We start from the raw sequence: 24,072 nt of genomic DNA, 5'->3' as shown, positions 1-24,072 counted from the left end.
CACCTCTGCGCGGTGTTGTGGGAAATGTAGTTTTTCGGCTCACTGTACCTCTGTTTATCCTCCGCATATGAACTACAACTACCGTCCTGCACCGGGTGGCTTGCAGACATGGCGGTCGGCTTCAGACTCGGCTCTCTGGTCTCTCGGTCTTTTAGAAATGTTCTCAGCTGCACAGCCACGAGTCCCAGAAGAGGAATCGCTTCAGCGATAGATCGTAAGGACATAAAGGGTTAAAATTTAAGGGGTGGAGTCATCGGGAATTTACTGACCTTCTGCAGCTAATGGCTTGGGGACAGAGGATCACGTGATTGATGCTAGCTGTCATTCAATGGAAGGTCATATGACATGGATCTCTTGTTTGATTGGTTAGAGTAGAAATGTGAGAATTTTGGGTTACCTTGTGTGCATGTGACAGATATATGTAGTGGATACGGCTGCTTTTGTTCCATGAAACTTTTTGTGTAGTGTCTACATAACAGGACCTGGGGGCAACACCTTTCCCCAATAACAGGGGCGCTACAGTACCATAAGGCTATGTGCACATTGCACGTGCCTGAAATATGGTGAAACAATTACATCCAGCTATACTGTGAGAAAGAATCAGCGCTGAAAATCCCATTGAAATTACTGGGCGGCTGAGAAAAATGTGCTGCCTTGTTTCATAGGGAGCGTGAACATGAACATACCCAAAACAATAGCCCCAAGGTGATGTAAAAGTCACAACCTCACTCCCTAAATGTGACAACCACAGGGACAGTGCCTTCATTACAACACTCCATAAGGCAACAGCTGCAGAATGACATGAGATATTATAGTTGCACATTTTGGGAATTTGGGAGAGGGTCCTCAAGTGGATTTCTGCAATAATCATAAAGCTGTGAGCAGATGACCTTGATGTACCCAATGCTATCCTGTAGACTGACATTACATATGATACTGCAGTGCAACCAGTGGGCCCGGGCATAAATCCTTCATAAAAGAAAAATGGTTTATATAGCCAGCTATGAACAAACCAAACAGCTCTGTAAAAACAATATACTCCCAACAAATTGGTATAGCACTGTATACACCACGTAAAGAGGAACTGTCACTGTCCGGTGGTCTGTGCACATGGCTTTGCAAGATGGGGTGTAGCCCCTCCCTCAGACTCTGCACTTGGCATTACACAGAGGATGAATTTTGGCCATGGTGGTCATTTATATGTAGCAGTGTAATATAATAATAATAATAATAATAATAATAAATTTTATTTATATAGCGCCAACATATTCCGCAGCGCTGTACAATTTGTAGGGTTCAGATACAGACAGATACAAAACAAAGAACGTCATTTCACACAATGGGACTGAGGGCCCTGCTCACAAGAGCTTACAATCTATGAGGTAGAGAGGATGACACAAGAGGTAGGAGGGGCGGCATTGCTTATACAGTGTTCAGACAATTTTGTAATAGAGGTTACAGTCATTACACAAACAAAGCTTTATGGGCCGTCACTAGTAGTGTCCTTTAACATGTGGATAGAGCATGGACAAATATGTTAGGCTGAAAAGGCATCAAGAAGGGTTTACATTAGGAATTGTGATAGGCCTGTCTGAAAAAATGCGTCTTTAGTTTGCGTTTGAAACTGTAGAAATTGGGAGTTAATCTGATTGTCCGGGGTAGAGCATTCCAGAGAAGTGGTGCAACTCGGGAGAAGTCTTGTATACGAGCGTAATATGTTCCCCTTGTTTTGCAGCCTCTATTGGCCTGAGTGAAGAGCAGAAGGAATTTCAGAAGGTGGCTTTTGACTTTGCTGCCAAAGAGATGGCTCCAAACATGGCACTGTGGGATGAAAAGGTGAGCGTGCGTGAAACCTAAGGCAGCATTAAACAAGGAACCCACTGGAGGAGTACTAAGGCGCCATGCACACAACTGTGTGCACCGACACTGTGCTAACTGTGTTTTTTTTCACGGATGGCACACTGATCCATTCATTGCTATGGCCCCATACACATAACAGTGCATTTTCATGGTTCTATATATGGGGCCTGGAGCAAAACTCAGGACAGGTCCTATTCCTAGACTGTTTTGCAGCCTATGCTCACTGATCTTAATGAATGTGGCAGTGGAGGCACAAGCGCCACATAGATGTTATCCATGTGCTGTCCATGTTCAATCTCGGCCCAGTGACATGCACACAATGGTGTACGGGTCACCTAATTGTGTAGAGGTGAACTCTAAAGGTATTTGGGAATCAGGTCGACATAACATATATGCAACCTAAGTAGCTTCACAAGGCCGAGCAGGTATGGGATTCATGCAACCTTAAAGGGAGTCTGTCAACAAGAAATTCACTATAAAATTACACACGTAGTTATATAAGGATCTTCCTATACCAAACTGCAGCCCCCTCTTTGAGAAAATAATCTTTTTAGTAGTGTGCTATTGAGCCTGCCGGTGCTACCTTGGACCTTCCTGTGGTTGCAAGTGCTGTTGCTCATATTGCAAATCACTGCTTAACACTGTCAGTTGGAGTGATATACTCTCAATGCCTGTAAGCTATGGACAACGCTCCTGAATTTCTCTGAAGTTCAGTTGCCATGATGATACAATGGAGAGGACTGTAATGTATTTAAGCCAGAAGTGGGATGCAACAGCAAGGCCAAGAGGCAGCAAGATGATGTTACTGAAACTTAGATGGGCAATGTTAGGCATTGAATCGCAATGTAAGCTGGGCACTTGCAGTTTCAGGAACACCCAGGGTAGTATTTTCAGGCTTAAAAGCATATTCATAAAAAGTAGAATTTCTTGATGTGGAATCTTTTTTGGCAAAGATACCATTCTGTTCAGCGTTAAGGCCATTACATTCATCTCATTTAAAGGGGTTGTCCCATCTCAAGGATCCTATCTATACTGGTAGCTTAAGTAAATTGAAGACTTTTCCTAAATATATTGCTTTCGAAATGCTGCTTTGTTTTCCTGCTATGTGATCTTATTCCTCCCATTGTTTACACAGCATTGCTATAAACATGGACCTATAGGACTATGCAGGCAGGCCAATCAGTTCAGCTAATTGCAGTTTGCTGATAAAGCCAAGTCTGTTATCTCTGTATGTAAACACATAGATAACACTGAGTCCATTCTCTACAAGCATGTGGATATTATCTGATCTGCATAAGTATTGTGATACTTCATAGTGTCCTGCTCAGCAAGCTGGGAGGGGAGGAAATTCAGGAAGTGAGAAGAAGAGACAGCAGACAAACTGCTGAAATAGTGAGATGGGAAAACCCCTTTAATAGCAATTTCCTGATGACTCCCTATAAATGCTTTTTATTGTTAAATAAATTCTGCAGACCAAACTGTTGGTGAATTTTTAGAAATGCATAATGGTGGGAAGCTTTATGAGCTATTAAGAGAGCAACCGGCCCATATAGTATTCTTGCACAGGACCCTTAGCTGTGTTTTCTTTGCCCCTGTTGTAAATACGACAGTCTCCATGCATGTTTCCGGTCTGATCCAAAAGGAGTTGTCTTTTGCTGGAGCTTAGGAGCCCTTAATGTGTCACAGCCTTGGCTCACTGCTGGGTTTTCTTGTATTCTGGTAACTCAGTCTTAATGTTGTTCATGAGTTGTGTCTGGAATTACAGCTCAACTTCATTAAAGTGATTGAGACTAAGCTGCAATACCACAGCCAAATAGTAGAGTGCTATGTGTTCTGTAGACAGGCTTCGAGGGCATATTTTCCTGATCCTATACAACTGCTGTAAACCAAGTGACTATCATCTCAATTATTATCAGAGTAACAACTGCAGTGTTTTTCTTTATTGCTTAGGAAATATTCCCAGTGGAGACCATGCAGAAGGCAGCACAGCTTGGCTTTGGTGGGATTTACACCCGTCCTGACGTTGGAGGATCTGGGTTATCTCGTCTGGATACTTCCATTATTTTTGAAGCACTGTCTACAGGCTGTGTCAGCACCACAGCGTACATGAGCATCCACAAGTAAGAGACTTTATCATTTGATCTTTGTGATGGATTGTGGTCCAATCATAAACATAATTCTTATCCTTTTTAGGTTCTGTACAAGAGTGACAATCTTCTAGGTAACCCCTATAAAGTAAATATCCAACTTTTCTCATCTGGTCATTTTTTATGGATTAAAAATGTTGTTCTGTTTATTTTCTTGAAGGGGTTGTTTGATTCTTCAACAAGGTTAAATGGAGAATGCAGGTTGAATTAAATGGTGAAATTAAATAATGATTAAAAAAAACAGGCCCTGTCTGAGCCACACAGTGACAACACAGTTCGAGGAAAAATAAGGATAAGTAGCATTAAACCAGTGATGTACCCCCTTCATTTTTCGGATCGGTAGGGATGTCAGTGGTTGGACCCATACTAATCGTGTATATACCGATCATTGCATTTTGGTATATACTAGCAAAATGCAATGATGTAGGAAAACCCCTTTAATCCCCCTTGGAATCTCTATACCAGAAAAATAAAGCTAATATATTTATATATGTTTATCAGTAATTTTGGACATACTTAGATTTACCTGTACAGTGGATGTGCACTGGGGAAATATGGCACAGACTCAGTCACTGAGCCGGCTGCAGTTGGCACCTGCTAATAACAGGTATTTAACCACATAGCTGTCATGGTCAATGGAAACTGCAGCGTCTAAGTCAGGGGTCCTCAAACTTTTCAAACAGTGGGCCGGAGGCAGAGCAGGTCGCACAGACATCAGGAGCGGTGCCCTCCAATAGGTAAAGTGAAGTGCGCTCCATGGCCTGGCCCGAGCTCCCCAGGAGTTTCATTATAAATGCATGCCTGCCAGTGTTGTCGGCGGGGCCAGACAGAAGTGCTTGGCGGGCCGCATGTGGCCCGCGGGCTGCAGTTTGAGGACCCCTGGTCTAAGTAGTTAGCTACCTTCTTTAAACCCAATCTCTGCGCCCGGCAACATTATAACATGCCGCCAATCAGTTATCATGGCAGCCGGGAGGTTTCCAAGCCTGCCATGTTAACAGTTTTATTACTCAACAGAACTTCAGTAAATAGACAATATACCGTAATACAGAAATGTTGTACTACATTGTATGAGAAATTTGAAGATGGCATAATTAAAGGGGTATTCCCATGTCACATACTCACCAGTCTTTACTGCTGTAAAATCTTCTTTCTTCCTGGCTTCTTGCGTCATTTGGTGGGCGGGGTTTCACATGCAACCTGCCGTTTAGCTCCACCCCCAAATTAGCACGTAGCACCGCCCACCACATAGCGTGATCCTATGGGGCGGCTGAAGGGCCTGTGATGTCATCAAAGGTCCTCAAATAACACTGTATGCACAATATTGGACTATGAAGTACAGGCAGGAGCAACTCCATTCTGTGTTACATACAGAGACTGCCTGTCTCTGCCATAATGAACACAATTGAATTAGCTAGCCTGATAACTGGGAGAACAGAAGACGAGTTCAGAAATGAAAGCAGCTCCTCTCCCCTATCTGAGAGCAGGAAGCTAGGTCACGTGGTGCAGACACAGGAATAGCTAGAAAAACAGGCTCGCTCCTGTGCACTTAGCTCCTCCTCCCTCCCCCCTGAGAGCAGGCAGATACATCACTTGACTTTTGAGCAGATGAGTCAAGGGTTGTGTCAACAATGAATTGAATAAAGTAAGATAGTGAACAAATAAAGCAGTTTTGCTGAAGCAATGTATTTAGGAAAAGTCTTACATTCACATTAACAAGCAGTATAGATAGGATCCTTGTGATGGGACAACCCCTTTAAAGCTCATGGAGGGACGAAAAAATAAATTTAGTGGTGTCATGAATAAGAAACCTGGACTGCTATGGATTGCAATCCTGTCATCTCTAAGGACAAATCCAGGTTTTGTTTTAGATCCAATGATGGTCGGGTTTGAGTATGGAGACCATGTGGTGAGCGCTGCAATACTGCTTTTGCTGGAGAGTGCCATAATGCCCCAACTGCTAGTGTGATGATCTGGGGAGTCATCACATACGACAGGCAGTGACCCCTAGTAGTGATGCAAGGCACACTTACAGCTCAGTGTTATGTTCAGGACATCCTGCGTCCACATGTGTTCTCTCTCATGGCAGGGCTTCCATCTGACAATTTAGTAGGATTATCCTCACTCATACACAACAAGGGTTTCCCAAGAATGTCTCCACTAGATTGTAACACTTCCTTAGGCTGCCCGGTCTACAGATTTGTCGGCAATAGAACATTTATGAGACCCGTTAGGATGCCAGCTTACAAGTGTGTAGGATCTACAGGCCCAGCGGCAATATCAGTGGGAAAATGTGCTGCATGATGTCATATTGAACTAGTTTGCATACATGCCTATCTTGTATCCAGACAACCCAACAGGCTACTAAATCCACCTATTAGTTGTACAGTTTTTCCCTAATGAATGTATCCTTTCGCACTAATATTGTAATGACTTACATGTATCATCATTACATTCATAAATATAAAGTCTCATTCAATTCCAACAACTACTTCATTGTACATTTTTTATGTCAATGAATGTATGTATAAGAATGATTTTCATAGGTGGCACCACAACCCCAGTTTACCTTTTATGATATTTTATTTCTAAATGTTTTTTTCTTTGACCATCCTATAATGTAGACTGTCTTGTAATCTGACATCTCTTAGGTCCTGTTGATATTGTAGTGTTATGTGTTTATGATAGGAGTGTCATTTATCCTTGAATCTAACATGTATCTCCCCCTCTCCTCTATAGTATGTGTGTTTGGATGATTGATACATTTGGGAGTGATGAGCTGAGACATCGGTATTGCCCCTCTCTCTGCACTATGGAGAAGTGTGCATCTTACTGTCTGACAGAACCTGGTAAGATCTGAAACATGATAATTCTTATAAAGTTGTGTATATTGTATGTGTTTACATATGTAGATTTTTTTCTTCCACTCTATAATGCGATGTCAGTACAGTAGATTATTACTCATATACTGTATTCTGTGTTCTTCTTTTACAGGGAGCGGAAGTGATGCTGCTTCTTTGTTGACATCTGCAAAACGAGACGGTGATCACTACATCTTGAATGGGTCTAAGGTGCTTTCTTCAAAGGGGTCTTCCCACTATTAACAATTATTTTATATTGATAGAATATGTGATAAGTGTCTGTCGGGTTTCGGCTACTCAGACCTTCAACGATCATGGGGATGGTGGTCTGCAAGTGACCTATTTCAAAGGAGCGATGGTGCACATGTGTGACCACTGCCTCATTGATTTCTATGGGACTACTGAAACGATGTCAGTCCCATAAAGGTTCATACAACATTCAGATGGGGCACTTGGGGAATCCAGTTTTCGTGATCCAACTGTCGGACAGGCAACGATCAGATCCTTATCCCCTGTTCTGTAAACAGAGGATAACTGTTAGTAGCTTGTAATAGCCACTTCAAGACCATGCCATTTTACCTAGTTCATAACCAGTTCATGCCTTAGGTTTCTTTGTAAACCATGCATTAATCCATACGGTGCTGGCTTCCAAAATGTGGCTCTAGGAGGATGTTCCTCTTTTTCACCAATTAGATCTTATTTGCATATTCCTTATCCACAATTTTTAGCAAGCCATGCGGCGTGAGTTCCTGTACCGTCTCATCCTGAGGAGATACTTTACCTTCTGACAAACGTCTATTTTTTTCTAAACTATGTGCTTTTTCAATACTTTTAATTTTAATATATACCCCTAAAATATGTTTTCAAATTGCTTTCTCTTTCTGATAGTTTGTTTTCTTATATACTTAAGGTAGAGCTTGGTTTGTCCCCTCTTTTGCAGCGACATGATCTCCATACAGCAGGAGACTTTGCAATGACTTGTTAAAGGGATGGGATGAAGCTGGTTCTCCCTGATTCTGCGGATGCAGTTACTAAAATTACAACTGGATCACAGAATCAGGGAGAAGTGGAATCCCCAACCCTAGTTCTCTTGATGGTAGAGCAGGAAGTCTTAGGCTTTATACCATGGAGGTTCATTAAACTGTGTGGGAATATAAGGGTATGTTCACATAGTGGACTCTGACAGACTCCACCATGATTTTGTGCAGGAATTTGAAAAATAAGCATCCTGCCACGGATTTCACAGCTGATTCAGCGAGATATAGATTCATCTAGGCCTAATCACTGAGGGAAATCCACAGCGGAAAGTTGAAGCTCTGCTATAGCTTTCTGTCTCAGGGATCTGGAGGGTCAGAAAAGGCGAATGTCTGCTTCAAATTCCTTTTCATTGTACACCATGTGAATCTAGCCATAAAGGGGTTATCAACCTTTCTAGTATTGATAGCCAATCCCTAGCATAGGCCATATTACATCTACAGGGGTCCAATAGCCAGGACCCCTACAGATTAGCTGCTTCAGGAGAGCATGGTGACTGGTAATGTTAACATGTTGACTGCTCGCTAGCTATACGATGTGTAGTGGTGGGTTTAGGTATTGCAGTAGTGCATATTGTACAGTGGGTGATCAATGTGGCTTCCATCTGTCATACTCCTACAGAAGTGATATAAATAGTCTATCCTAAGATTAGTCATCAATATTAGAAAGGTGGATAACTCATACTATACCGAGTCATAATATATATATAAGGTGGACAGGGACAGGAGGCTTTGTAGAGGGGTTCCAAAGGGACCTGATGATTTTTACTGACAGCCCTCCTGTTCCACCCCCACAGAACCGCTGTTACTAATTTCAGTCCCACTCCTGGGTATTCCCACTTTAACAAGTTAGGATATCCTGCAGAATGATGGAGCTCCAACCTCTCAGTCCCCCATCTATCAGGAGCAGTGGTTGGCCCAGCACACACTACTCCATTCATTTCTAGCTGAATAGATAACTTATGAAGATAGGAATAGCCCTTTAAATTGTCATGACAAAGACTGACAGTAGTTATCCTCAGTATCTTATACCTCATGTGTAACGTGGAGCGGTGTGTAGCATCCTCTTAGCGTACAGCAGCTTGTGACTTGGACAATGGTCACTGGTGATTTCCATTCAGCTATGGTGACGATGCAAACAGATCCCCTTATATATAATTTTCCTGAGATAAGGGAGGAGATTTCACACATTTATCCACATTCCCATGCTAAACTTGCACAAAAATCTGTTTGTTGTGGATTTGCTGCTAATTTCACCTTATGCATTGCAAAGGTTGAAATCTGCAGAAAGAATTGATCTGCTTTGGATTTAACAATAGCATCTAATGTCAATACACATGTGGCAATTTTCCCCATCGTGGATGAGATTTGTTAAAATCTCATCCTCTTTGCGGCGGTGTTATTTCACTATGTCAGTACATGTATAAATGTTGTCTTTCATATCAGGCAGATGTTCTCACTCTTTTGCTCTTTCTCTTTCCAGGCATTTATCAGTGGTGGCGGAGATACAGATGTCTATGTAGTAATGTGTAGAACGGGGGGTAGTGGATCTCGAGGCATCTCCTGCCTGGTGGTAGAGAAAGGGACACCAGGGCTCAGCTTTGGAAAGAAAGAGAAAAAGGTAAGAGGGGTGAAGGCCCAAAATTATAGTTACAGCTTCCAGGACTTTGCTCACTGTGGTATGGGATAGTTTGACAATCAGTAGCATTCTTCATGGGCTGAATCTGTGGCGTAACTAGGAATGGCGGGGCCCCGTGGTGAACTTTTGACATGCCCTTCCCCCCTGCATTCCTGCGCGCTCTATTATGTCCCATAGTGGCCCCTGCACACAGTATTATACCCCATTGTGGCCCCTGCACACGGGATTATGCCCCATAATGAACACCCACGAATAATTACTATACTCTGGGGTATTTTCAGACCCCAGAGTATAATAATCGGAGACCGAGGGGAGATACAGACATAAAAAAAAAAAGTTACTTGCCTGTCTCCGGCTCCGCTGCAGTCTTTGGTGGTGTTGGCCATCTTTAATAACGCACGGATGTCACGTGACATTTCATGCCCTCCCTCCATCTGCCCCCAGTTTCATGTCCTTCCTCCATCTGCCCCCAGTTTCATGCACCCCTCATCTCTACCCACATTTTCATGTCCTCCCCTCCATCTCTGCCCCTAGGTTACTGTTGCTCCTCAATTGCTCCACACCACACATACATACACACTCACCCACAGACACACACACTCTCCATCCTGCATCTCACATCCCCCTCCCCTTCAGTACAATACAATACAATACACAGAGCGCCCCCTGACTACTATTAGACAGTCATTAGTAACAGCAATTGCAGGCAAGTCTGAATACAAACAATGTGTAGAGTACTGATCCATCTACTGACACTGACCTCCCCCTCCTCCTAATACACAGATATCAGGACACTGACCTTCCCCTCCTCCTAATACACAGATATCAGGACACTGACCTCCCCCTCCTCCTAATACACAGATATCAGGACACTGACCTCCCCCTCCTAATACACAGATATCAGGACACTGACCTCCCCCTCCTCCTAATACACAGACCTCTCCTCCTAATACACAGATCTCAGTACACAGACCTCTCCTCCTAATACACAGATCTCAGTACACAGACCTCTCCTCCTAATACACAGATATCACTCACAGACCTCTCCTCCTAATACACAGATATCACTCACAGACCTCTGCTCCTAATACACAGATATCACTCACAGACCTCTCCTCCTAATACACAGATATCACTCACAGACCTCTCCTCCTAATACACAGATATCACTCACAGACCTCTCCTCCTAATACACAGATATCACTCACAGACCTCTCCTCCTAATACACAGATATCAGGACACAGACCTCTCCTCCTAATACACAGATCTCAGTACACAGACCTCTCCTCCTAATACACAGATCTCAGTTCACAGACCTCTCCTCCTAATACACAGATATCAATCACAGACCTCTCCTCCTAATACACAGATATCACTCACATACCTCTCCTCCTAATACACAGATATCACTCACAGACCTCTCCTCCTAATACACAGATATCACTCACAGATCTCTCCTCCTAATACACAGATATCACTCACAGATCTCTCCTCCTAATACACAGATATCACTCACAGACCTCTCCTCCTAATACACAGATATCACTCACAGACCTCTCCTCCTAATACACAGATATCATTCACAGATCTCTCCTCCTAATACACAGATATCACTCACAGACCTCTCCTCCTAATACACAGATATCACTCACACACACACAGACACTCTCCATCCTGCATCTCCCTTCCCCCTCCCCTTCCTTACCTAGCAGTACATCTCTCCTTCTCTTCCAGGACCGCACGGGCTATAGACACGCCCACCTAGTCATGTGACGGATGACTTCACTACAATCTTTCCCTGCTCTTATCGCAGTTGCAACAGTTTGTATGTGATAAGAGCAGGGGTTGCAGAGGTAGCTGTCACCACCCCCTAATGTCCCGTGCCCTGTGGCAGCTGCCTCTGCTGCTATGGCGGTACTTACGCCACTGGGCTGAATGACCTCTTTGCTATCACCCTGTGATTAACTGATGGAAGTACTCTGCAGGGGGCAGTATAACTTTTATTAATTCATTCATTAATTTATTCTTTCATTTTAAGATCAGCTTCAACCCTATAAGGATTTTGAGGATTTTCAACCCTTTGAGTTAGGCTGGATGCAGACATGCCCATGGGGATCATTACTCAGTTCTCTACAGACCTTTATTGGGATACAAATTTACATTATGTACATTATGTAAATGTGTAAACTTAAATGTTGTTCAGAGTCTAAGGAAAGCTGTGTAACAACCCCTGATGGCCATGAGTCATGACTAAATTAATAGAATGTAAACGTGTATATTTACATGTCATTCAGAATCTGTGGAAAGCTGAATCAAGATTGCAAAAGGAAGTTCAGTGAAAACATGTTACATATTCTTTTATGACCACTAGTAATTTCTTCTGTAGGTCGGGTGGAACTCACAGCCAACAAGAGCAGTGATATTTGAGGATTGTGCTGTCCCCTTAACAAACCGACTCGGTGAGGAAGGTCAAGGCTTCGGGATTGCAATGAAAGGACTGAATGGAGGAAGGATAAATATAGGTAAGATCTCATATGTACTGTGCAGTGACAAAGCTATGTAGATTGCATAGGTGACAGTCACAATGGGCCCCAACACTATTGAGGTCCAAACATCACTCAGCCACATAACAAAGTGAAATACTAAGAACGGATAAAGTATATAATGTCTATTCAGCATGTCATCATTGGCATTGAAAGCCATAGGTTGTTACGTGGGTGGTCCAGGACATGCAAGCTTCATCTCTATTTATAGACTTAGTGCAGTTTTATTCTATTCCAGCATCCTGTTCACTCGGAGCAGCCCATGCGTCAGTATTACTCTCTCGAGATCATCTTGGTGTGCGGAAGCAGTTTGGAGAGCCCCTTGCTAATAACCAGGTAACATTATAGCATTACACGATTAAACTGAAATAGAAATAATCTTCACCTTTTGGTTTAACCATTTCTTTTGTCTCAGTACCTACAATTCCGACTGGCAGAGATGGCGACACAGCTGGTTACGGCACGGCTTATTGTGCGTCATGCAGCTCAAGCTCTGGAGGATGGACACCGCGACGCAGCAACGCTCTGTGCTATGGCAAAATTATACGCTACAGATGAATGCTTTAAGGTGAATACCTAAGACAAAAGTTTACTACATAAGGAACTGTAAAATAGCCAAAAATTAAACATACTCGAGGACTAAACTATAAAATGTTATACAGTTCTGATAATCCAACATGTTTGAGACCACAAGATGTCAGATTATCAGAATTTCTGTCTAAGGTATTGAAGTAAGGAAGATGTAAATACTTGCTTGGCCATGTGGTCTTTGCTGCGTGCTGAATGTTCCCATGCTAATCAGATGTTCACACACCAGCATATTGTATTCGCCCCCTAGTGGATGAATATCAAGTAATTCGCTGCTAGTCGCTGCATTGTTACTATTTTTGCCAGATTAACTGATTTTCTAGACCACTTAGTGATGCTTAATAGGAATCTGACAACAATTACTTTGTTTTACAACTGATCCAACCTTTTTTTAAGTTATGCTGTGGTTAAAGGAGATGTTCAGTTATGAACTGAGTTTAGTCACTTTTTAAGTATTATACCCTAGAGCTGCATTCACTGTTCTGATTTATATTGGAAACTGTCAGCAAGTTTGTCATCAGACACACCCGTAACATCTTATTTGTGTTGCTAGTTGTTGGTTTTTCCTAGTTAGTTTTTCAGATGAAGGTACAGTGCCTAGTGTACAGGTGACACTCCCCAGAAAGTAAATAACAGGGAACTCTTGAAGAGTTTAGCTATGAAGAGAGAGAGCAGCTGTGGAATGAATGAATATATATAAATTACGTGTAAATTAGCAAATTGCATGCCTGAAGTTACAGGATGAAAAAATAATGTAATGTATATGCACATTTACTCTACCAGCAGAATAGTGAGTGCACCTCTGGAGTGTAATACATACTGTAAATCAGGTTCTGTACTAGAGAAGTAATGTATGTACACAGTAGGGGGAATTCATTAACCTATCTACATCAGTTTTCTGGCCTTGATGTTCGATGACGTGGTGCACCTTTGATGCAAAGCTATCTCTTACGCCAAACTGGCAACACATCCCCCATTTTGAACCTTGCTCGCCACTTCCCATAAATGTGGGTGAGGTGGGGCAAGGAAGCCTTGGAGGTATAATATATATATATATATATATATATATATATATATATATATATATATATATATATTGTAACTCATCCTGGTTTTCTGTCCTATTTACAAGGGAATTATTTACTAGTTCCTGACTGGCGTAGATTTCCAATCTGGCACATGGGAATGCACCTCTTAAGAGTCAGGCACTTCTTGATAAATCAGCCTTACCTTGTGCCTGTCGGGGCCTTTATTAAGACTGGGAAAATGCCAAGTGTTAATAAATCTGCCCCACTGGTTCTAGAAAAAAAACGGATTCAGTGTAGCTCTGGAGTATAATACAGGATGTTAGTCAGATCAATAGGGATAAATAATGCAATGTATGCGCACAGTGGCTTCACTAGGAGAATAGTAAGTGCAGCTCTAATGTATAACACATTGTGTAAATCTGGATCAGGATAAAGGAACTCCACATACTACATACTGCTTACTAATCTTTTGATCTGTTTTTCATGTAGGTTTGTAACCAGGCTTTGCAGATGCATGGAGGTTATGGCTACTTGAAGGATTATGCTGTTCAGCAGTTTGTCCGGGATATTCGCGTTCATCAGATCCTCGAGGGTGAGTGTTTCATACATGTTGGCATGGAATACAATACAACCTACATATATAGTCAGCAGCTTTTCACACCTTGGAAAAGAAAAGCTGCACTAATGTTAGATACTTTTGTGGCAAACAAGACAAAAGTATTGTAAGTATAATACCATTATTGGCTAGCCAGAAAAATGTCACTAGTAAGCTTTCCAAACACAAAGGCTCCTTCTTCAGGTATTTATAAATTAATGACTGAGAACAGACCACAACATTTACAAGATCCAAGGTGATACATCAGTAAGATGATATAAAGAAAAGCCGGGGTAATAAAATTGAGATTAGAAAGGTGATGAATTTGGAATTAAGGGATCTGCAGCCACTCTGATGGGGGTTGTGAAGTGTGTCCATGGAATGGTTCATAAATCCAGGTGTTAGGCTGAATTTTTTTGTCAATAACTGGAATCCTATGCTAAGCCTCAATTCCCATTTTTTTCTTTCTCTCTCATTCTTGAAATGACACTTTAGTATCAGGACTCTTAAGTTTGCCAAGCTGTTCTTTACTGTGTATCTGTGTAAATTGTCCCGGGGAGAAGGGAGGAAGGGGACTTAGGGACCCAGAGCCCATTTAGTCAGCGATCTATTCCATGCGGGCTTTGTGCTCCAGCCACCATTTATAATCAACAGTGGTCAAGAGCTGGGTGGTAGGACAAGGAAGCCTGCATCAAATAAGTCCAACTCTTTACGATGCCAGCTCACTGAACTTTATTTTAGGTTTGTTTGTTTTTTTCAAACAAAACCAAGAGAATCGAAATTACGGTAATATCAAAATTAGAGATGAGCGAGTAGTATTCATCAACACCATTGAATATTCGATGCACTGAACCCCTTGGCGTTCGGCCGCTTACATGAATACCTATGGCGGGGAGGTATTCGATCGAATACTACTCGCTCATCTCTAATCAAAATTCACCTATAAATTTTTTTAAAATTAACATTTTCAATTTTGTCAAAGTCACCAAGCCTTTCCCTCAAGTGAACATTTGCGTAAAATAACAGCTTATCTTCAACCCATATTTCAAAGGCATAAACTAAATGCAGGGTAGGATGCAGCTGGTTCAACCCTGGTTCTGCCAATCCAGTTGAAAAAATTACAGCCCGGTGGTGGATCCGGTGAGAAGAGGAGCCTCGACCCGGTTCCGGTACTACCATATCACTTTCAAACTTAAAGGCTATAGGCCACTTTTGTCCCGAGTCCTAAAAGATTATGGGGATTGAGAGGTAAGTCTTAGTTCAGTACATTCCTCTCTGCTTCCTGACCTCTTCTGCTCTGGGGTACATGACATACCTCATTAGTGTGCCTGGAACAGAAGAAGAACAGGACAGGGGAGCAGAGAGGTGAGCACTGAGTACTCACCTCTTTTTGGGAGACATGTGAGGGAGTTACTGATGGGGGACACTAATAGGGCCATTATACTGTATGGGGGCCATTATACTGTAAAAGGGCAGTGAAGAGGGCCATTATAATGTATGAGGAGAGTGATGGGTCCATTATAATGTATGAGAGGAGTGATAGAGGCCAATATCAAATGTGAGGACACTGATGGGGGCCAATATCCTGCAGGGTGGGGATATTAAGCTTTCTAATATGTATGGTCTATCCATAGAATAGGCCATCACTCTTTCAGATTAAAGTCATTATGAATTAGAGGTTGCCTCCCTACAGTACCGACACTGGCTAACATGTTACTGCACTGTTTTTTTCCTACACTTTCCTCAAGAAAGAGAAATTCTGGTGAAAATATACCCTATGAAAGCTCTGTAGCTAACGATGTACATGGTGCTTTGTCTCCAAACAAGGTCTGCACCCAATAGAAATCAGAGCAGAAAATGTAATGAGGATCTCTGAGTAGTGCAGCCTCAGGCTTTGGGCCCCACAGTTCAGTTGATAATATCTCAGCATGGAGATTAGATGTTAAAAATGGATTTTCATATTTTCAGTTCTGATTTAGAGCCTTTCGTAGTTCCTTTTTCTAGTGGGCCATCTAAATGCTTGAAGATGGTGGACACTAATAAATATTTTATTTCTAATATCAGGAACCAATGAAGTGATGCGGATGATCGTGGCAAGAAATATTTTAGGGTGAACAAGTTGAAAATCTTTCATCACATGTACCTCAGGAGAACACCGCTCCCTCAGCTCTGCTGTATGCTCTCGCCAGATGAGCACAACATGAACTGTACCATGCCTAGGATGGACTTTTTTTTATTTTTACTGTAATCTCCTTATTTTGGTGACTTTTTGGTGTCTGTATTTTATTTTCTGAATGTAGCAGCCGAAACTTCTACCTCTCTGTCTGATCATTAACTATACTGATGTGTAGATGAGCAACCCTAAAACAAAGCTGGAAACTACGTGAAGCCATGTGCCCGAATGCAGCCAACATGCAGCCACATATAACATGAAGGGAATTCAGACATCAGTAAAACAGCTGACACTATTGGTGCCTGGTCAACCCCATCGATTATAATACTGCCCGTCAGGTGTCGGACATGCAGCACTTTTTTGTCCAACGATTTTTGTCACGGTAATGGAGTCCCCGTACAGAAACTCCTACACTGATGTGAATCCAGCCTTACAAATTGCAGTGCAGGTGCCTGATTCTGCAGAGGGTGCGCATGAATTTTAGGAGATGTGTGTACCTTCCGTTCTGTGCCAGTCTTCATACATCTCCCGCATTATGTACATACATTGTGTTATACATTGAGTTATATCCTATATTATACTTCAGAGCTGTACTCGCTGTTCTGCTGGAGGAGTCATTCTGTACGTTACAGTACTTACCTTGGACTGATCCTGATCATGTACAGCTATTGCAAAATATTCTAGAACTGCATTTACTACCTAGTTACATTTCCTATTTTAGATTACAGGCCCCCTGGGTTACAGGAGCTCCACTAAGCTGTCAGGAGTGTGTACAGCTACAAGCTTGCATACAGTTTCCAGTAGCAACCAGCAGAAAAATGAGTTTAGCTCTCCGGTATAATACAGGATGTGACTCACTGTCTAAGAAAATGGGGAAGATTTATGAAGAATGGCGTTTTCAGTATCTTTGTTCATATCCCTGGCGAAGGGTGCACCTCATTTATGGCGAGGCGTATCCACCCTCCACCAGGCAGTGCATCTGGAGTGAAATGTATACCAACTCATAGCTAGCATAGATTTCCAGCATCATGCTTGTCAGTTTTCCAAAAAGTAGCATGAGCTGTCCAGTGGTGACAATTTTTGTTGAGACTGCTGTTTTGTTTGCTTTTTTAAAAAAAAATGTGTAAAAAGAATAGTGAATGTGCCACAGCTTGACATAGGCTCCATAAGGTTGATGTTAATCCCATATGGACATTACTAGTCGCTGAAAAAATCTTGGATCTATAAAACATTTAGGAAAAGCCTAAAAATGTGGCATTAGAAACAAAAAGCAAATAAGAGATTGTCCCTATGGTGACAGAGGGCTGGAATAAAGGTTTAGTGCATACAATTGGTCTGTGGTAAAGATCTTTCAATTACTTATAGGTACCATACAGACACTTGTATATAATAAAAAGGGCAGTTTTGGTGTTTGCTGTGCTGGAGCTGTTGGAGAACATTACGTCATCACACGTCTGATAGACATGATCCCATGCGTCCTATCTGTTCTTACTATAGCAATTGTTATATCTGCTGCAGAACTGATAATATCTAATATCTGCCATCTTTGGTTATTACTGTTCTCCTTCTCTACGTGTGATCTTTCCTAGTTTTCCCTGGACAATTGTTGTCTTTGGAAACCTATTACACTTGTTTTCCTAAACTTTGAACGGTTGGCACATGTGGGCTTTAGAGACTACGGCTGGCACCTTCATCTGTTTACTGTGCCTGCTGTTTACTTTCATCTTATTCTTGGTCTTCCTTCAAATTCGTGTAGCCTGGTTTAGGAATATAACATCCAAACTTTCATAAATTTCTGGACAGGGGCCTGTTTTTTCAGTGTTCTTAAAAAGAAATTGATATGCCCATGCAAGGCTGGAGAAGCTTGTACAGGTTACTGTGCTATATTGAACTATAGATTTATATCACTTTAATATTTATGCTTCAGTATGATGTGTAAAATATATTGGCTGTGGTTCTTCTGATGAGTTGCCAAAATAAAAGAAAAAACAGAGTGGCAACCCTTAAGAGACTGTTAGACACTGACAGAGAAGGAGCTGCCAGGAGATATATATTATATCCTAGCCCTGGTCTGCAGAAATCCGGGCTTCTGAATCTGAATGTTGGTTGGAAATCCAGGTGCAGATTGTGCTATGAATACATAGGGCTATCAAAAGTGTATCTTTTGGATGTGGCTGTCCCTTATTTTCATTGAAAATGAAAGGTTTGGACCCCAAAGATCTGGCAGCACATAGGGGAATAAGCCCTGATTGATGTCTTATTGGTTATACTAGCAACTATGGACTGGCCGGCCACAGAGGGAGGGATGAACATGGCGAGGGAGAAGTAGGCTTCACGCTGGGATCATAATCGGATCAAAGGGTATAAGATCTACCATGTAGGTAGTTGTAGATATTATAGTCAAGAACCCAAGAAAGGGAATTGTCAGGCATAGTAGGTGCAGTAGTTTTATGGGGGCACTGAGATGGATGCATTTAATAGGGCACTCTACCTAGCAGAAGTTTTGGGTTTATTTTAGACTGAACAATTAGTTGGATCATTCTCTTTGGTAATATTTCGGTGGGCACTCTGATTTCTGCAAGTACTAGCCGGCATTATTCTTAGGTCACTCTTTATGACAAGGGCACTCTGGTTTCCACTAGTAATAGCTGCCTGGCATTATTCTTAGGTTACGCTTTATGACAGGGGCACTCTGGTTTCCACTAGTAATGTCTGAATGGGGCAGTCATGTTGGTATGTTTTGCATACCTTCCATCTTCTTGGACTGAAGAGGGACACAAAGATCACTGTGTGAAACTGTTACCTTTTGTATATCTATATAACTAGCTATTAATTATTTTCATTTATTTTACTTACATATAGCACCAACATATTCTTCAGCCCTTTAAGGATATTGTCATGACTCAAATAGGGCTCACTGATTCAGAATGCCTTTGGAGCTACCCTGTCTAAGCCTCTCACCTCTGCCAGGTCAGTCCTCTCTGCGCCAAGCTGATGAGATGCAACACATCCAAACAGCTGTCCTTGGCTGAGAGACTGTACCTGGTAAAATCCCAACATCATTGCAAACTTAGGGGGCGTTCACACTACCGTCGGTGTCCGACATGTAGTGTCCGCTCCTAGTGTCCGCTCAAAATCTGTCACGGACACTAGGAGCGGACACTAGCTGTGTCCGTGACACCTGTCATTCACTTTAATGGGCATCGGGTGCGTTCTTTTGCACTCCGTGCCTGTCCTTCCCTGTCCGCAAGAGAAGATGTCCGACTGGCACAGGCACAGGCAGCTGCTGGGCACAGAGGCTGTCCTCCCCCCACCCCCCGGGGACAGGTATTTTTATCCCCTGCCTGAGCACTTGGCACAGGTCTCAGCCTGGCAGACACATCTGGGAGCTTGTGTCCACCAATCACAGCCGCGCACCCAGCACAGGAGCCAATCACAGCCTCCGCCATCCCTCTGTGGGGGTGGGAATCAGCTATCCAATCCGCGGCAGCTGTGACAGGACCGCTTGGAGTTGCCGTGGTAACCAGGAAGTGGCAGCGGGGGAGCTGGGGCAAGTGCTGGCCGAGCAGAGAGGACGGAGGGAGCGGAGGAGACATGAGGAGGGAGCAGCGCCGGAGGCTGACAGCTCTGTGCCTGCTGCTGCTGCTGGTGGCCTTCCTGCTAGTCAGGTAACACTACTGCCGCCGCGCGGCGCAATGATGAGGGTTGGACTTCTTCATAGCCTGGAGTGCTGACAAGGACAAGCAGCAGTGTTTACAGCGTGGATTGTATAAGTGTACTGGAGAAACTGGGCGACCCCTATGTGCAAAGTATAATGTGGGGGAGCCACAGGTCCGTCCTTATATTAACGCTTTACACCCCAGATAATAGAAGGGGTGAACCCCCAGTGTATAAGGCCCGTCTCAGTGCCCAGTCTGCACATAGAGTGGAGCTGCAAAGTGACTTAAAGGGGGGATCTAGCTCAAATTGTCAGGCTGGACAGGCCTTATATAACTCACTTGTTGGAAACCTACTACCTATATCCATTTTATGTAGGGGACTCAAAATAAGCTATATTAGGGGGCGGTAAGTGGACACATTGTAGACATGGATACTGTTAGTTTCAGTACCCAATACGCTAAATTGAGTGTATACTGTCATGTGGGCGGTCCTGGATTGGACAATAGACAACATAATTAGCATATTGGGTGCTGAAAGTGAGGCTAAGTAAACATGACAGAAAGTGAATATTCCATTTCAGATTCCTCTCCAAACTCCGACCCTGTGTATCTCGCAGTGGAAAATTGAAGCAACGCTTTGGTTTTGCTCATGATGAGCCCCAGTAAGATTTGGGGTATTCAGACTGAGCATCGCAACGCGGATTCTACAGATGAATCTGCAACAAGATCAAGCAGGATCTTTTTTCAGTGTCCGTCGCTGCCTCTCACTGAAAACAATGGAGGCAGTTTCTGGTCAAAATTAGGAGCTGATTTTGAGGCAGAATCCACCTTAAAATCAGCTCCAAATTCCACTGTGTGTACATGTGTGCCCCATAACAGTACCCTGTGCTCAGGAATGGTTTGGGCTAAAAGAAAAATTCCAGCTGCACTATGGAGTGTCACCTATAGAAGGTTGTAAGGGGTCAGAGGGTGTGGAGGTGACGAAAGGTCCCCTTGAAATGGTCACACTCCACATAGTCATCTGTCATCTGCTACCTGAAAGGTTCCACGGTTTCAAGATCTGCAGGCTGTCAATGGGAATTTTTATTCTTCAGATTATATAGGCCAGAAACTTCTCACAGCTGAAGGTTATGCACATAAAAAAATGAATCACAAACGCAATAGGGCACAAAACCGTCTAAGGCTATGGCGCACAGACCGGGCCACAGCAAATGGGTTTCCTCTGGGGACTTTCTGCTTTCCTATGGGAAAACCGCCGGCACTTCTGTAGATATAATTGACATGCTGTGATTTCCAAAACCACATCGGTTTTGGAAATTGCAGCGTTGCCTTTGCGCATGTTTTTCTACAATGTGTAGATGGGATTCACTTTGCGGTGACTGTAAAACATTTACGCCGTGTCGGACCCCGACCTTAAGCTGAGGGTACCAGAGTTGCTGCATGCACTATAAGCATGGGCACCAGAAAGGTCACCTACATTCGTCGCTAATTTTTTTACCATTTACTTCATTATTGTGCACTTAGAAACAGATGGAACCTGAGGCTCATGGTGGGCGGTTGACTTGACTGGTCAGTTTCCTCATCTAGCTGTGACCTACATTGTAGTCTTCAGTGCACTGAGCTGCAGGTATTTCTAGGAGTACTGTTGTATGTGCTCCCCATTGTTTGCAACAGGCTAGCAACCCTGTCATTCAGTCATGCAGGGTCATTATGCTGAATGTTAATGGGATCCCTCAGGCAAGGTTAGACTATATGTACATGACCAAGTCCTACCTGAGAAACACGTAAATAGGACTCATTTCATCATAGTGTCTTATGATACTATGAGCGTCCAAACGGCAGTGGGAAATTGACCTGTGTATGGCCAGGCCAGACATAAGGCCTCATGCACACAACCAGTCATGATTATAGAGCAGGTCCTATCCTACTCCGTGATATTGGAACCCCCTGGCCATTGATATCAATGGGGAACAGAAAGCACTCGGATGATATCCAAATGTCATCCGAGTGCATTCCACCATGCAATCGCCCCCACTCTGCCTGCACACTTGGTCATGGGAAATCAAGGCTGAAAAACAGGATGCTGGGAGTCCCTGCCTCTTACTGTCATATACTATATACAGTATGGACAGTGAAGCATAGCACAGCGTCATAGATCACTGTAATAAAAGTAATCCAGATCTCCTGTTTGGGCTCAGGATGGACATTGTGGCCGATTTACAGACTGGATTCCCACATGTGCATGGGGCTTAATACTTCTTGAGCTATGGGTTTGTTACAGATGTATTATTGCAGGTAATATGTATCAGGCTGTTTAGCTCACAGACTGGATACAACTGTTAGATTCATACCATTGAGTTTCACCTGTGTCCGTGTATTCGCTGGATTTCCCGGCCTGAACAATGTGCCAGGAGCAGGACTCTTAGAATGATAGTTATCTATGATGGTAGGAGTCCCTGCCCACAACAACATACTGGAGTCCTGCCCTTGCAAAATATTCTGTCTTTCCACCATCATGGTAGATATCAGATTTCAGGCACTTTATAGTACTGCACAGATGGATGCACATCTTCTGCCATTCACCATGGTTGGCTCCTTGTATAGGGGGGTGGGGGCAACCTTGTTTGCCTCATTGGTTCTTCACCTCCCCATGATTTTCATATTCTACAATTCTTTTACTCTGAAGCTTCAGCACCTTGTGAACACCAAAGGAACGTTTAATGCAATGCAAATATAGAAGGCAGAATTTGCATTTGGCTGGTGGCTTAATGGAATGAGTTTTTGTGTTCCTTAAAAACGTATCACAATCCTATAGCGATCCAGTGCAGAGATGTATTATATACCTTGTATATCTATTATATACCTTGTACCCATCACACAGTTTATAGTCCTAGACTTTTGTCCAGGGTGAGGCATCTCCAGCACAGCTTTACCCTTGCTTAGCACTGCAGTGGGTTCAAGGTACAGAACTGGGGATGGGTCCGTAATAGAAAGTTTCCCTACTTGGCAAGAATTGACTGTAGAGCTCAGTTTTCGGACTCCCTAAAGGGCATAGTCACACTTCGCAGGTCTGTTACAGAAACATTGGTGCGTCTTCCTCTGGGGTTGCTTTATGTGTGTGGGTTTCTGCACACCCCTCCATGCTGTTACTGCCTTCACCGCTCACAGTAGTGTTTACTTTGTGCTGTTTTTCCTGAAAAATTTGACCTCGTATCAGTGATCTTTGTGCCGTGTTATTATTGCTCTTCTGCTAGCTTGTGCTGTAAATTTTATAAGGTCTGGTTATAACATTTTCCACATTATCACTGTCAGCAGTTCCCTGAAAATTATTTCATTTAGTTCCGCTTTGTTCCTAGTTAATCTGTCCTCGCTGTATGAGAGTCAGTTCTCCATGTACTGACTTCCCGCTGAGTTTATACACAGCCGCCATCAACACATCTAAACAAGCAAAGCTGCAGTGTAAAGCATGGGACAAGAACAGAAACTAAAGCCCCAATGATCAGGGCTGTGGAGTGGAGTCAGAGTAGGGGGAATTTATCATTCAGGGATGATATGGAGGTGGACGTTTTGCTCAAGGCCCTTTCTTACTTCAAATATGGTACAGCGGTGCCACATCTATCATGAATCTCTGTTACCCAGTTGTGCTGTGTATCAAGACTGGAGAATGATACATTTGCCCCATTGTGTGTGTTTTACATTATTTTTAGACCCCCATTGGTGAAAAGTTGCCTATAGGGTTAATGCCTGCAATCAGTGTTTGCTCTGATCGCGGGTATTGCCACCAGGTGATCACTGTATAATACAGCGAAGACCCGGTGTATTTGGCGGCCACTCAGCTCCTAAACATCTATTATATATAAAGAGGACCTTTCACCACCTCCAACAAGTCCAGTTCTCTACATCATAAAGTAGCTGCTGCTCCGCTGATTTTGGCACAGCTGGAATTT

At 43.0% G+C, this 24,072-nt stretch overlaps 3 protein-coding genes across 3 annotated transcripts in view; all 3 read left to right on the top strand.

Moving 5' to 3' along the window:
• VPS26B (VPS26 retromer complex component B) overlaps positions 1-24,072 on the top strand; it is a 188,144-nt gene that overhangs the window by 34,384 nt on the left and 129,688 nt on the right. The gene's annotated exons all lie outside the window — the stretch shown is intronic.
• Positions 74-17,470, top strand: ACAD8 (acyl-CoA dehydrogenase family member 8). Its single transcript, XM_075280007.1, has 11 exons — positions 74-214; positions 1,736-1,836; positions 3,811-3,980; positions 6,744-6,853; positions 6,999-7,075; positions 9,383-9,520; positions 11,926-12,061; positions 12,321-12,418; positions 12,498-12,650; positions 14,188-14,290; positions 16,358-17,470. The coding sequence occupies exons 1-11, from the start codon at positions 109-111 to the stop codon at positions 16,405-16,407; spliced, it is 1,242 nt and encodes a 413-aa protein (XP_075136108.1). The 5' UTR covers positions 74-108; the 3' UTR covers positions 16,408-17,470.
• GLB1L2 (galactosidase beta 1 like 2) overlaps positions 20,028-24,072 on the top strand; it is a 50,387-nt gene continuing 46,342 nt past the window's right edge. Inside the window, exon 1 of the mRNA XM_075280043.1 lies at positions 20,028-20,134. Within this exon, the coding sequence (XP_075136144.1) occupies positions 20,061-20,134 (74 nt within the window). The 5' untranslated portion in view covers positions 20,028-20,060. The remainder of the gene's footprint in view (positions 20,135-24,072) is intronic.

Source organism: Leptodactylus fuscus, chromosome 6, assembly GCF_031893055.1.
Source record: "Leptodactylus fuscus isolate aLepFus1 chromosome 6, aLepFus1.hap2, whole genome shotgun sequence".
NCBI classification, from domain to species: domain Eukaryota; kingdom Metazoa; phylum Chordata; class Amphibia; order Anura; family Leptodactylidae; genus Leptodactylus; species Leptodactylus fuscus.
This window is presented reverse-complemented; position numbering and strand designations above follow the sequence as displayed.

Bases quoted from the DNA above. Each gene is read 5' to 3' on its own strand.
- ACAD8 (XM_075280007.1), top strand. From the start codon at position 109: ATGGCGGTCGGCTTCAGACTCGGCTCTCTGGTCTCTCGGTCTTTTAGA. The intron at 215-1,735 runs GTAAGGACATAA...CTTGTTTTGCAG, and splicing joins AATCGCTTCAGCGATAGATC to CCTCTATTGGCCTGAGTGAA. The intron at 1,837-3,810 runs GTGAGCGTGCGT...TTTATTGCTTAG, and splicing joins TGGCACTGTGGGATGAAAAG to GAAATATTCCCAGTGGAGAC.